Source organism: Staurois parvus, unplaced genomic scaffold (genome assembly GCF_062004578.1).
Source record: "Staurois parvus isolate SC_StPar_1 unplaced genomic scaffold, SC_StPar_1.0 ptg000155l, whole genome shotgun sequence".
Lineage (NCBI taxonomy): Eukaryota > Metazoa > Chordata > Amphibia > Anura > Ranidae > Staurois > Staurois parvus.
Genome location: NW_028317951.1, coordinates 691,447 through 706,354, shown reverse-complemented (window position 1 = coordinate 706,354; position 14,908 = coordinate 691,447). Strand labels below are relative to the sequence as shown.

Genomic DNA, 14,908 nt, shown 5'->3' with positions numbered 1-14,908 from the left:
GAGATGGTGGTTTAATTAGTGGTTCCTTAGGGAAATGAAATATAAATCAATACGAAATTTTTTAAAATGTGCTTTTTGTATATCAAGTAAAAGAAGTACATTTTAGCTATCTTGTTTTCATTACTAATACTGAACGTAGTTTTGAGGCATGTTGGGAATTATACGGTGCTGCTTGTTAAGAATCTGATGCATATTACTGCAGGGTTAATAATTTGGTTCTGGTACTTTTCCTTTGCAATAGTCTATGACTCATGCAGTAAAACAAATCAGTAATTTTCTTCCCCCTAGCATTTATTGGCATTTTCAGTGGTGTACACTGCGGAATAGAAGGCAGAAAATGAATTTAGAGTGTATACTTAGCAAAAAGCAGCATTATTAAAATTGGGTCTGCGCTTAATTCAAAAATGACAGATGGTAACTTCACTGAACAGAAATATATTGCATTGATTTATACCAGAGTAGGTGTTGTTCGTGATTGACAGAAAATAGGATTGTAGTAAATGTGATCAGAAGTATTGGAACCTGCTAATGTAGTTTTCCTAAACAGTTTGTTTTTCTTTACGTTGCTTAATTGGACCTAGATGGTACGGGCAGGTTTATCGGGTCGTGTCCAGTGTAGGTAAACCCCAACAATGAATCTATCTTATTTGGTCAGTTTTAATAAACCATTGGAAGCATTTTGGCATGTGTTTGATAAATGCAAAAAGAAAAAAATGTCTATCTTGTCTGTAATGGTTGTGCGTATCAGGCACATAAAAGCTGTGTGCAACATCCATTTTGTTCATGTCTTAGCCATTTTGTCATGAGAAGAGGCATACCACAGTGGCCTTGCCTCCTCCCTTCTCCTTCAGTTCATGGAATACACTGTTAACTGATGCCAGAACCTAGATATCAATCCATTGATCAAACACACACAGACCCTTTCCATTAACCAATACACATTTGGGTTTGGAAACTCTAACAGATCTGTCACCTTGCCAGCTTGGGCAATCCAGAGAACTAACAGATCCCCTGTTGTAAATAGCTCAGCTGAAGGGAATGGCCCATTTACATTCCAGATTAAAAGGTTATTAGCAAAAACTCTATATCTTCAGTATATGTCATAACTCATGAAATAATAACAGTACAGCCATAGTAAGGACATATTTACTTTCCTCAGTTAAACACCCCTATATTAAACAATATGGAGAACAAATAGAATTCCTTAGCCTCCTAGGTAAAGTAGACATCAGAAAACTATCATATTTATATTCATTCCAAAGCTAATTTTATGCTGGACAAAAATGTGCACATTAGCAGGCTGTAATCTGTAGGTATTCAGAGATATTAATACCTATAGCAAACTATCTGGGGCTTGGTCATAAACAAAGTGACATCCCAGCAACCACCCCTTAGACTGGATGATTGGTCAGATGGTCTGTCAACACCCCCGTTAATGTGAATAAAAAGTGGAATGCAAACCACATTTTGGGAACTCTTGTCTATCATCAAGCAAATGAAGACCTGTCAAGTTATGAGAGCCATGGACTGAAATCTGCTGAAACAGGACTTGGAAATCTGAAACAAGTATCCTTCATTTTTCAGCCCTTTATCTTTATGTTGCTTGATGTCTCTTTGTTACTTGGTAATATCTTTGTTTTGTAATATTCTATTTGCATCATTTTTACCTTTTCATTATTAAACTATATTTTGAAAAGTGCTAAAACTGTCTCCAAAGCCCTTATGCAGGTGGTGGCAGTTTAAAGAGTTAATTGTTTAGTTAACTTAACCCAGTGACAATTGCTCTCAGTCTGTTGGCACCTAGATTGTGGTCTTGCAAGCTGGATAATCTTTGAGCAGGGTAAGGCTGAGAGTGCCATTGTTCGGTAAGTGACAGCACAGAGTGAGGTTGACCAGTCTTTTGTCACAGGTTGGTGAAGAAGGGCAGGGGTCTGACACCACATTCGTCACATTGTTTTGAAATTCAGAGCTGGCCTATGTCCTCTGTACACTCCCTATGTTATCTCAAATAGCCCTCCTAGTTCTTATCTTGGACTACAGAATGATAACCCCTTATCAGGGAGTAGGAGTGATTGAGTAGTTTAACAAAGACAACTGGGCAGAGCTGTCACCACTTAATCCACAAAAATGCTGCAAGTTCATAACCCACAACTGGAATTTGTACATTTCTGGCAGATCAACAGGCACTTTTTGGAACATGCAGAGTCTTTAAAAAAAAGGATACCCATTATAGTAATGGGCCGGTAGAGAGGCTTAGAAATAGGGTGAACTGGACTCCCAACACATATTTTTATAGCTCCTGGGCATTCCAGCAATGCTTACAGTGAGGAGGAACCCAATGTTCAAACACCTGAGAGTGCCTACTCTTTGCTGCCAGTGCTGAAGGTAGATGATTTAACAGGTTTCAAATGAATACATTTTACTAATAATAATATGTATTGTAGATTTACTGCTCTTTTTAATGGTTTGACATATATTGGTGTGCATTTAAGTGTGTACTGTATACCAGAAAAGCATAACATACAGGACAGGAATAAGGACATGAAATAAATAAAAAATAGCCATGATCTTGCAGCAAACATGTTTTACTTAGAAATTACACCAACTTCCTTCTCTTATAAAATATACATGATCAAAAATACCATACTGTAGTCTATACATTAGTCAGTACATCCAAATCTGCTTGTATTTTACAGATTAGGTACATTTAAGAAAAAAATATATCAAAAGTGAAGTTCTAGTATCTTCATAAAACCAGCAGTTGTGTGCAACAATTCTGCCATTTAGCATAATTAAAAGAAAAAGAAATCACTGTTAGGTAAGCAATGATATTAATTTGGATAACAGATTTATACTGGTTTCCTGTTGTCACACAGGAATTTGCTCTTGTGCTGCTCTTTGATGACAGCTGACCTTTGCAGTGTCAGCATGGTGGACTAAGTGCAGCTATAGATGGGTGCCTGTCTCTGAACACAACAGACCTGTTATATTAACTGGCTTACCTCTACACTACTGCTGCATTCCTTGTAGTACTTGATGAAACCTATTCGTAGTAAGTCAGGCCTGTTCTGTTCCTGGATGTCCAGAGACACTAAAGAACAAAGGTGTTTACTCTGAGTCATATGTTGACCCAGCCAAGTGCTTTCTCCATGTCAAAAAACAAATGTTGACTGGTTCTGCTCTTGCTTTTATCTTTAACACATAGATGGGGATACTACTGTGCTTTTAGTGAGGTACACCAAAGAAAACCTTATATTTTCCCGGGTCACATTACAATGATAAATGTAAATTATTGGAACGCGTAAATATTACGAAAAGGAAAGTAATTAAAACTAAAAATAAGATGTAAATTGAGACTATGCAGAAAACAAAAATATGGTTCTAATGTATCTATAGTTCACATCTATAAGCATTAGTGTCTATAAAGGCATACTTTTTTAATTCATGCATTAAAGTGACAGTCCACTCAAAAACAATGTTTTAAATATAGATATAGCCTGGTGAGCAGGTTGGCCCTTTTCATCTTAAATCTCTTGGATATCCCAATAGCAAGATCTCCCTGCCATGAATTCCAACTTTGTTCCTGTCCATCTAGAAGTTAAGGGTGTACCCACCCAGCTTTGATTGTACTTGCATTCCTAATAATGCCACAGATGTCCAGATCCAGGAACTAAAGCACAGATTTCTCACCAACAGAGTTCCCAAGGCATTTAAGACATTGTGAATTGTTTCAACTCTGTCAAATAAAACAACTGGTAAATCAATTTTGCGTGGACTGGCCCTTTAATTAGATACTTTTTTTATATAAAGTTTATTTTTATGTAGAAGTAAGGTTAATTGGTCATTCCAGCTAAAGGTCAAGTTCCTCACCTGCCAAGGAGAGTTCCAACTGTTCGTGTTGCCTTCACCATAATGTGAAATACATTCAAAATCCAAGAGCGAGTGGCTGGTTTTCAGGCTTAGATATTCAAGAGCAAAAATTTTACTGCTAAACTGTCAGGAAGTTTAACAATTGCACACTTTAGGTGGAATGACCCTTTAACTGATCATAAGAAGTATCACATGCAAAGTCTTCAAAATACATACTAGTGTTAGCTTTACTATGCATTAGCTGTTAAGGGTTGCAGTCTTCCAGATTATTAACTGGAGATTAGCCATATGTTTGCCTTTAGTTTATGCTTACTATAGGTTTTCTTTAATATGGGTAAAAGACTAAAAATTAGACATCAATAATAAATACAGAAGACAAAATATCCTCCATTTTTCACAGCACTATTTTGATAAATATGAATTAAATCAAAGCTTTAGAAGTAGCAAGCTATGTGTCAGCTGGGCAAACCATGCAAGGTATATTTAGGGTCCTATTGTTTCTCACAAAGCTCACGTGGCCTTGTGTATGATAAGTTGTTTCTCAAGTAGGTTTCAAGCGTTAAATATCTTTATAACAAATCTTTGGCCGTGCCTTAAAAACCTCAGATTAATATAAATTTTAAAAGATGGAATGGGTTACTCTGGTCACAGATGGGAAATCTGTATTTGTAATACAAAAAATTTCAGGTCCTTGTATAATCTTAAATTGGAAAAGTAAAATATGATTACAGGGAAAGAGTCCTATCTAATACAATTTTCTACTGGATTAAGGATAGTTTAAAGGTATATAGTTTTTTTGAAGCTGAACTCAGAGAATTTTTTCTTTATATACTATGTATACCCTGTGCGGATGGCTTCTGCACAGTATAAAAATCATACCTTGCTGCAAGCTGACGTCTGTTGGAAAGTTAACTCAGCACTATTGCAAAAGCAGCACTTCCTGTTGGTGGATGACAACAGTAAATCACTGCCCTGAAATAGCAGCAGCATGTTTTGCAAGCTTCACTTGGCTTTTGGCCTGCCTATCTGTTAAACCTGATAAGCAGCCCAACTAAACAGCCAACTAAAGAAGAGTACAAGGCTGGCTGACAACACTGCTGCTAACTGAGAGAAGGCAACATAGCTTGCAAGGGGTTATTGGAACAATCTCCAGGTTGGAAACTTTGCAACACGAGTCACAAAAAATGATTCCCTTAAGAAAACTGTATTTAGTGAAACATTATGTAAGTATAGTAGAAAATAAATTTAAAAATAAAACATAGGACGACTGTACCTTTGGCACCAATATAGAGGAAAAAAATAGGACCTGCCATCTGACCATCATATATATCTAAAAAAGTTCATCTAGAAATGAAGGACAACTGTATCTTTGGTACAAGCTGTCCTTTAAAATCTAAGTAAAGACAAAACATTTTTTTTTTTTTATTTTAGATAGAGTAAGAAAGGGTTTGACCTTTACTAGGTTTTTTTTGCCATCTGTGTCCCATTGTGAAGATTTCAAATCATTTCCTGTTCCAAAGCCAAAACAGAAAGTGGGAGGAAATCCCTCCACAGTGAGGGAGTTCTAGGACATCACCAGAACTAGTGTCCCCTTTGGATGATTTCACCTCTGTTACTGTTCTGATGTCAAGCCAGACTTTGGAATTTACTTTTACTTTCACTTGCGATGATAATGATAATAAGGCCAAAGAGAGGGTAAATCTCACTAGCAGGGCCATAAGTAGAAATAAAGTGGTTCCAATCCCTCTCCACTCTTTTCTATTAGTTACACTGTAATGCATGCAACCTACCTGGTCTGATTCCCACTTGTGATCTTCACTGTCACAGCCTTGCTTCTGGAAATGTCCTTGCCATGTCCTCCTCAGCTTATGAATGTGCTTTATGGCGCCATTTATTTCGATGTAGAAAGCTGTACTCTGCAAGACCAATGGAAGCTGCACAAGTATACCTCCACATAGGAATAGATGGGGCTGAGGCATGCTGAAGGGTGAAATGAAGCTGGCGGTGAAGCACACGGTTGAGCTGCACAATGAAGATCACAGGATTGAGGGAGAAGGTGAGTGTTGGACCAGGTGGATTGTCTCTGAAGGGCAGAGGGCTGCATTCATCAAATGTCATGTTGTAGAAAGGAACAGTTGTTCTTTAAGGCTTCCTGAACTCCTTTACATCTATAACATAGCCAGCATTCCTTTGTATCTGTGCCATTCATGGGTAAATATAACAACTGACAGTAACTAAAATATACCAGAACTATTACATTTCATGTATTAGTAATTCAGAAAGCTTTTTCTTCAAACGAAAGGAACAAGTAATAATAATCATATCTGAGGCTGATGCATAGTTTTTTTTTAAACCGTTTCCTGATATATTACATCATGTATTTTCACCACTGGCCCTGAAGGACAATCTAGTAATAAAACATATTGCATATTACAACTTTCTTCTATAAAATCTTTCCATGTGAAAAGTCCTAGAACCTCTCCTGCCAAATTAAAATGGCATTCTTAGTATCCCAGCATAAGCAGTACGCATGAAGTTAAATGTTAAGAAACAGGTACAAAGAATAGTCAAACTTTAGAGTTTCTCTTATGTGCTTCTAATTTTAGGAGTCAAGTGGTAGCAATCTCTGGTCATGACAAGTACTGGAGTAAGGGAATCCATTAAACATAGGCTTCCAGTACTATATACAGGGCACTATTATAACCATGCAGTCTGCACTTCATGCAGTGGGTTATGATCTGTAGTCCTTTTTGCTGTATGGCTTGTTTCCCAAAATGTTGTCAACTTCATTCACGATATGTGATGTCATCTTTGGAAGGACCTAAGGACAATGAAACAAAGAAATGCAGTAACATTTAATGATATACCACGCAGGTACCATTAACTTGGAACTTCACTCTCTCAATCAACATTGTTTTTTTTGTTTATCTTTATGCTGCTAGCATTAGTAAGCAGATAGGAAAGTATATCATGTTTACTTGTTTTAACTTTTATTTTTTACATTTCTTCATTTACTTCCTGGTTACTGGCCTAGGTAAATTACAGGTATGTCATACATCCCAGGAGAGTTCAGGAGGGTGGAAGTGTTTCCTCAGCTAAACACACCTTCCCACTTGCATGCCTGAGCTAAGGGCAAATGGTTTCCAGGAAGTAAATGCTACATGAATCATCTGCCCTTACTTAAGATGGTCATGTACCGAAATGCTGGGGGTGTTTTTCAAAGTGATTTCTTAACAAAATAAAGCATGGAAACATGGATGGATGGGGGAGTTTCCTTTGAATATTAAAATTGAATTAAATAGTGTTTTCAGTTCGTGGTGCTCAGTGTAGTTCCGCTTTAATAAGATGACACACTATGAGTACTGTAGAATACGTTGGATGAATTGAAGTATAACTAAAGAAAAAAAACATTTGTTTTGTTTTCATTTCTGTACAGTTTTTATTGCTGGTGTGCAGGGAGAAAAGCGTCAGACACGTTATGCAAAACCAACATATTTCGGGGGCTGATGGCTTTAAATGAAAGAGTCATTTAAAAAAAAAAACAACTTCTAGACTTTATATAATATTTTCTTTTATGCCAATTGGAAGACAGAAGGTGGAACTGCTGTACACTGGAATCCATCCACTATATCTCTATGATTATGCCCCATGGGTGGGGCAAAATACGTCAGAAGGGAATAGTCAGGAGGAGCTTATGCTGAAGACATATCTTCACCTTTCTGTATAGTGGCTGGGCTCTGGTGTGCACTTCTACCTTCTGTTTTCCAATTTGCTTCTGCTAGCCTAGGTGAGCTTGTTCGAAAGCCAGCACCAAATCTGTGCTTTGGACTGCAGAGGGAGGCTTGGTGGTGGTTTGAGCTATGCTCCAAGTTCTTTGTATATAGGTCACATTCTTTTCTGCCACTGGATGTCCTCGGTCCTCAGGGTTAAATAGCAGCTCAGTTCCTTTGAGCCCAGGCTGTTAGGGACCCACTTCCAGTCCGTGATTGGACAGTTAAAAGAGAAGCAGCACAGTGATGAGATTGTCTCTCTGTCACTCTGTTTCCTTTGCTCATCAGCATGTGCCTTGTAAGCACATGCTTCTTTCTATCCCAGCCTGAGCCCCGTACAGTGGATTGTAAGAGGATGATAACAGGTCAAATTTGGGTATTTACACTAGGGGCATTTAAAAAATAAATACATGTAATGATGTATTAATGAATACTAAGCAGTATTAATTTGTATCTTTTTATCTGCCAAGAGACATCCACTTTGTTACCCAATTTGCAGAGCAAAATCCTGTATGGATCACACTCCTAACCACTATAAGACTTCCATAATGTAAAACAATACAACTGGTGTCACCACCATGGCTTTATGGGAAGTAGGCATACCACTCACTAGAAATCTGCACTGTATGGTGCAGATAAGAACTTTGTATTCGTAGGCAAATCAGAAGATGATTGATCTTCTATAATGCTTCATTTCTCTTAATTCTGATCCAACACTTTGGTTTTAATATGGTACCAGAACATAAAATTATTATTATTATACAGGATTTATATAGCACCAACAGTTTGCTCAGCGCTTTACAATATAAATGTTTATTGGTTTTTAATAGACCAGCAAGCATATGCTGTATTTCATAGATTAATTTGTTGATGCTACGCATGCTTGGAAAAGTAATTAAAAAACTGTTATTGTTGTTTTTATTGATACTGAATAGGACTGATCAGGGGCGGACTGACCATTTGGAAACTCGGGCACTGCCCGAGGGCCTGGGGCCAGTAGGGGGCCCCATGAGATGTCCCTGGTACCTTTTTCATAGGCTATTTTGAGTTTGTGCAAGGACACAGGGGTTCCATGATCCCCTATTGCCCGGGGGCCCCATGAGTTGTCAGTCCGCCCCTAGGACTGATGTATCTGACATGTATTTCAATGATGATTTCAAAACACAAAAAGAAAATGATGTAGAAAACAAATCATATCTTTAATCGATGAAAGTCTTGTATTTAAGGACTTTGTCCAGATTATGTGTGACAAAGCACAGTCTGCCACTGTAAAAATGAAACAAGGACAGCCATTTTTTTCAGTAAAAGAGTATGTGACAGTTCAGAACAGGCAGCCCAGTACAGCAATCCGATTGGGAACAGATGGGTTTGGTCAACAAAAGGGAGAGTCCAGAGTTCGTAGGGCTCCTGTGGAGGTAACTGCTGCTGGGGTGCTTATCCAAGTCTATCTGGCCCTAACAGATGGGTACCCTAACCAAACCAACATCTGGCATAAATCTGGCATAAAGTGGGCCATTATCTAGTCAGTAAGACTGACTGAACAAGCTGAGAGCCTGTATGGGTGGCCAAATAAGCTGGAGGCTGAAAATTGCTTTGTAGCTGAAACAAGCCCGTAAACCTTAATATTTTCTGCTTTAGCCATCAATAAACATAGGCATGAAGCTTACACTTGCAGGGGTAGGGCAGTGAAAACAGATGTGCTTTAAGCTGCAAAGGCAGCTGGACGAGTGGTCCATGTGCCGAAAGTGTTGCAAAAATTATCCCCTTGACCTCAGTACTGTCTGCCAAATGTGATCTATTCAAGTGAAAAAAGCAAAGAAGCAGCACACATACCCGGAATGTGGTTGTGGGACAACAATTACCTGGTTAACACCTTCCCGCCCGGTCTATAGCAGATGGACAGCTGGGTGGGACACTCCTCCTTCTGAGTGGGCATTAAATGATGGCATATCAGAAGGTGATGTTCATGCAGCCGCGGGGCCGTGCAGCAGTGCGATCTGTCACCGGCTGTGTTTACGGGACACAGCCGATGACAGATCACTACACCGACCCATTGCCAGTGTCATGTGACCATTGTGACCAATCACAGCAGATCACATGACAATTGTATATAATGGATGGCTTCCTTTCATGCCAATTGGTCAAAGCAGTCACATGGTACAGGCAGGACCATTCACAACCCATCTGTATCCTGTGATGAGATTTTTCCCATTCACAGCTAATCACAACAAAAGACTGAATGAATCAGTTTCATTTAGTAACAATGGTTGCAAATGTCAATGAAATACATTGGTATTAGCAAACACAATGTGTAAAAAAAAAAAAAATCCTGATCACTTGCCCAGAGTAGTTCAATGTTACTATGGTAACATTGTATTGCTATAGTCGCAGTGTGTTGAAATAATTGTTAAAAAAGAAAAAAAATAATAAATAAAGAAAAAATTGAAAAACATAAAAATGTAATTATTGTTATTATTAGTTTTTTTACATACTGTCACCAGTGTCCCTGTTCACCACCACACCAGTTATATAATAACACTGGACTGATGACCATATGTAGAAAAAAAAAACAAATTGTGAATTTTTTTTTAATTTCTTCATTTTCCTAAATATTTTAACAAAAATGTATAACTTTGAAAAAACTCGCCATGCCTCTTACTAAATATCTTGGACTGTATATTTTCCAAAAATGGGTCATTTAGGGGGTATTTGTACTATCCTGGCCTTTTCAGGCCTCAAGAAATGAGATTGGCCGTCAGTACATTGATTGATTGTCAAATATATATACTCCTACAGACTAAAAAACTAATTTGGGGTATTTTGACCAAAGAAATGTAACAGAATACATCTCACCTAAATTTATGAAGAAAGGTTATTTATTTGCAAAATTGTATAACAGAACCAAAGAAAAATGCAGTTTTTTTGCAAAAGTTTATTTAACAAAAAATAAAACACTCAGCGGTGATTCAATACCACCAAAAGAAAGTTCTATTTGTGTGAAATAAATGATACATTTTTTTTTATCTGTGTTAGTTATTGTGTGAAATAAATGATTAAAATTTTTTTTATCTGTGTTAGTTTTTTTATTAGTGCTGCATGACTGCACAATTGTCATTCAAAGTGTGACAACACTGAAAGCCGAAAACTGGCCTAGGCAGGATGGGAAGTTCCCGGTATTGTAGTGGTTAAAACAGCTGGTGAGGAGGTAACATAGTGCCTTCTCATTGTCTCTTAAATGCCTCTCAAAGCAATCCACTACGGATTGCTTTTCAGGGGGGAAGGAAGGGCTGCAGCACATCTAAATTTAGCCTAAAATATCCCTACAATTTTCTGCCTGGCCCTTTAATTTTTAATTATAATGTTGGGCAGGAGGGAGCTGACAGGACCGCCCATAAAGTTTTGATCGGTTCATCAGGAACCTGCTAAAACTCACACACTACTGTATGGCCAGCTTAGGACTTAGAGATGCTCTCTATTTGATGCTGATCCCTAACCACTTCCCGCCCATAGGAGATCATATGACATCCTGGACTTTGAGTGGAGATACCAGGATGGTGCCTTCAGCCAATGATGCTCTGTAATGTAATTAGCCGCTGGATTGCTTTTACAAGTGGCGGGAGGGGTGCCCCTTCCTCCCTGAGGCTCTCCGGTGCCTTCCCACGCTACCCATCCCATTGTGGAACCCACAGCCTGAAGCCGTACTTCTGCCGGCTTACCACAGAGCTGAACGGGGACTGAAATGCCCCTGATCATCTCTATGGTATAAGAAACCAAATGAAATGAGTATTTTGTGACTTATGCTTTCGCTGGATGTAATCAAAACCATTTTTGGTTTTCAAAATCATCTGATCCCGCCAATCTTGGTGGGATCATATGCTTTTAAAGGCATAGGACAAATCTGGAGTCTAATAGACCCCAGATCTCTCAATAAAGAGTACCTGTCACTGGTCATTGCTATCTGAAGGGATGTTTACATTCTTTGTGATAGCAAGAAAAGTTGTAAAAAAATTTAAAGGGACAGTGTAAAAATAAAATAAACTAATAAAATAAAATAATAAAACGTTTTACAGCACCCCGACCCCCTATACTCGAGTGCAAAGGCAAACTCATATGTAGGTTATGCACTCATACGTAAATGGTGTTCACACCACACATGTGAGGTATTGCCAAAAACGTTATAGCGAGAGCTATAATTCTAGTACCAGACCTTCTGTGTAAATGTGTACTATTGTTTTGCCCCATTCTATGGGCATACACAATTTTAAAGCATGACATGTTAGGTTTACTCGGCGGAACATCTTCTTTTATATTTTATGATAATTTTTTAGTATTATATTGTTTTTATGTGCACTAAAATTCATTCAATTGTATTTTTTACATAAAAATTGCATTTGAAAAACCGCTGCACAAATACCGCGAGACAACAAAATTCGCAAAAACTCACCATTTTATTCTTTAGGGCTTTTGTTAAAAATATGTATAATGTTTGGGGGTTCTAAGTAATATTCTAGCAAAAATAAAAAAAAATGCAGATATTTACATGTAGGAGAGAAATGCCACAATTGGCCAGGTAGAGAAGTAGTTAAAGATGATAAAAATGTAAACTTTCGGTTACAATTTTTATGAACATAGTTGCAAATTTCATTTTTTAGCATGCTAATAATTAAGTTCATAGTGCAGCTACCGCTAGACAACCATTGGATATAAAACACAATGACCAGCTGATCTGACCCCAATCAAACTGGTTTAACACATCGGCAAAGCTATTACGGTGAGATATCAGCAGGCTTGAGGAACTGACTGTCCAAATGATATAGGCCTGCAATAGCTTTTTCTTAAAGATCATTAAACCTATTTTCAGTTCAATTCCTATCATAATAAATAAATATTGCTACACGCAGAATCCATATTAATATTTTTTAGCTGGATAAAATGAGTAGCACAAAATAACAAACAATCCAAATGATTTCAAATATATTAATTTATTGCTGGTATAACATGGTATTTAATAGTTTTCCAATGTTGATCAAAATCATCTATAAATCTTATGTAGGTGTTGCGGTTTCATTTCCCCAATGTATTTGTAAACAATACATTATTCCAGGTTGTTTTTTCCCACACCTTTTGTTATATTGATAATGAGGCATAATGATTGCACACAGTTACTGCTTCTGTAGTAGAGGGAATTCATGGAATAGTCAGTCTACGCATGGTGATCTTGTTCTGACAATGTAGCCTGTTCTCATTTGAGGATTTATTTAACACATTTTCTGTGGCAGACTTCATCGGAGAATAAAGGGCAGGAATGTAAAGCTTGTCGGGCCTAGCTGGTGAGCAACAGCATCATATAAGATACAACAAAGGGAATATTTGCAAGCGTATTTCCGTCGTCTAATGAATGGGAACACAGGAAGAAGATGTGAAATTTGCACATTTATCGTTCTTTTTTGAGCAGCTTGTGCAGAAACACATATATATGTAATAGGCTAACAAGATGCAGCAAATATACAGCATATTTTCATTGAGGACTCCTATTATAGGGCCAGAATAGGTGAACATAGGATTGTTATACTGAATCCATTTCTCAGGGCCCATTGAGAGGGACAGATTTATGGATAGTAACCAACTATATGTTATCCTACCTCCTACAGGAGCAATAAACACTGCATTGCAAAGAAACTGGAGGCTAAAACCTCTCTGACCTCACACATGCTCAGTTGTAGCAAGCAGTCCAAAGAAGATAAAGCTACAGTTGCAAGAAAAAGTATGTGAACCCCTTGGGATTACTTGGAGTTTTGCATGAATTGGGCATAAAATGTACTCTGAACGTCATCTAAGTCACAACAATAGAAGAACATAGTCTGCTGAACATAATACTACACAAACATTAGATGTTGCCATGGTTTAATTGCACATAACATGTAAACATTCACAGTGCGGGGAGGAAAAAGTATGTGAGGCCCTAGCTTAATGACTTCTCCCAGAGCTAATTGGAGCCAGGAGTGAGCCAACCTTTACTCCAATCAGTGTGATGATATTGGATGTGTTGCTGACAGCTGTCCTGCCCTTAAAAAACACACACCTGTTTTGGGTTTACTGGTTTCAAGAAGCACTGTCTGATGTGAACCATGCCTCGCAGAAAAGAGCTCTCAGAAGACCTACGATCAAGAATTGTTGACTTGCATGAAGCTGGAAAGGGTTACAAAAGTATCTCCAAAAGCCTTGACGTTCATGTGTCCACGGTAAGACAGACTGTCTACAAATGGAGAAAGTTTAGCACTGTTGCTACTCTCCCTAGGCATGGTCATCCTGTAAAAATAACTGCAAGAGCACAGCGCCGAATGCTGCATGAGGTAAAGAAGAATCCCAGAGTGTCAGCTAAAGACCTACAGAAATCTCTGGCACATGCTAACATTTTTGTTGACACATCTACAATAAGGAAAACATTAAACAAGAATGGAGTACATGGGAGGACACCACGGAGGAAGCCATTGCTGTCCAAAAAGAATATTGCAGCACGTTTGAAGTTTGCAAAAGAGCACCTGGATGTTCCACAGCACTACTGACAAAATATACTGTGGACAGATGAAACCAAGATTGAGTTGTTTGGGAAGAACACACAACACTATGTATGGAGAAAAAAAGGCACAGCACACCAACATCAAAACCTCATCCCCACTGTAAAACATGGTGCAGGGAGCATCATGGTTTGGGGCTGCTTTGCTGCCTCAGGGCCTGGACGGATTGTTGTCATTGATGGGAAAATGAATTCCAGAGTTTATCAAGACATTTTGCAGGAAAACGTACGACCATCTGTCCGCCAAATGAAGCTCCGCAGAGGATGGGTGATGTAACAGGACAATGACCCAAAGCATACAAGTAATTCAACAAAACAATGGCTGCAACAGCACAGAATACGCCTTCTGGAGTGGCCCAGTCAGAGTCCTGACCTCAACCCAATTGAAATGCTGTGGCATGACCTTAAGAGAGCGATTCACACCAGACATCCCAAGAATATTGCAACACTGAAACAGTTTTGTGAAGAGGAGTGGTCCAAAATTACTCCAGATCGTTGTGCAGGTCTGATCTGCAACTACAGGAAACGTTTGGTTGAGGTTATTGCGGCCAAAGGAGGGTCAACCAGTTATTAAGTCCAAAGGTTCACATACTTTCTCCTCCCTGCACTGTGAATGTTTACATGTTATGTGCAATTAAACCATGGCAACATCTAATGTTTGTGTAGTATTATGTTCAGCAGACTGTGTTCT

At 38.3% G+C, this 14,908-nt stretch overlaps 1 protein-coding gene across 2 annotated transcripts in view; it reads right to left on the bottom strand.

Moving 5' to 3' along the window:
- Nucleotides 1-2,569: 2,569 nt before the first annotated feature.
- The window catches only part of KCNAB1 (potassium voltage-gated channel subfamily A regulatory beta subunit 1), a 420,463-nt gene continuing 408,124 nt past the window's right edge, over nucleotides 2,570-14,908 (bottom strand). For both annotated transcript variants that reach the window (XM_089675388.1, XM_089675389.1), the window contains exon 14: nucleotides 2,570-6,691. In XM_089675388.1, the coding sequence (XP_089531514.1) occupies nucleotides 6,602-6,691 (90 nt within the window). In that variant the 3' untranslated portion in view covers nucleotides 2,570-6,601. The remainder of the gene's footprint in view (nucleotides 6,692-14,908) is intronic.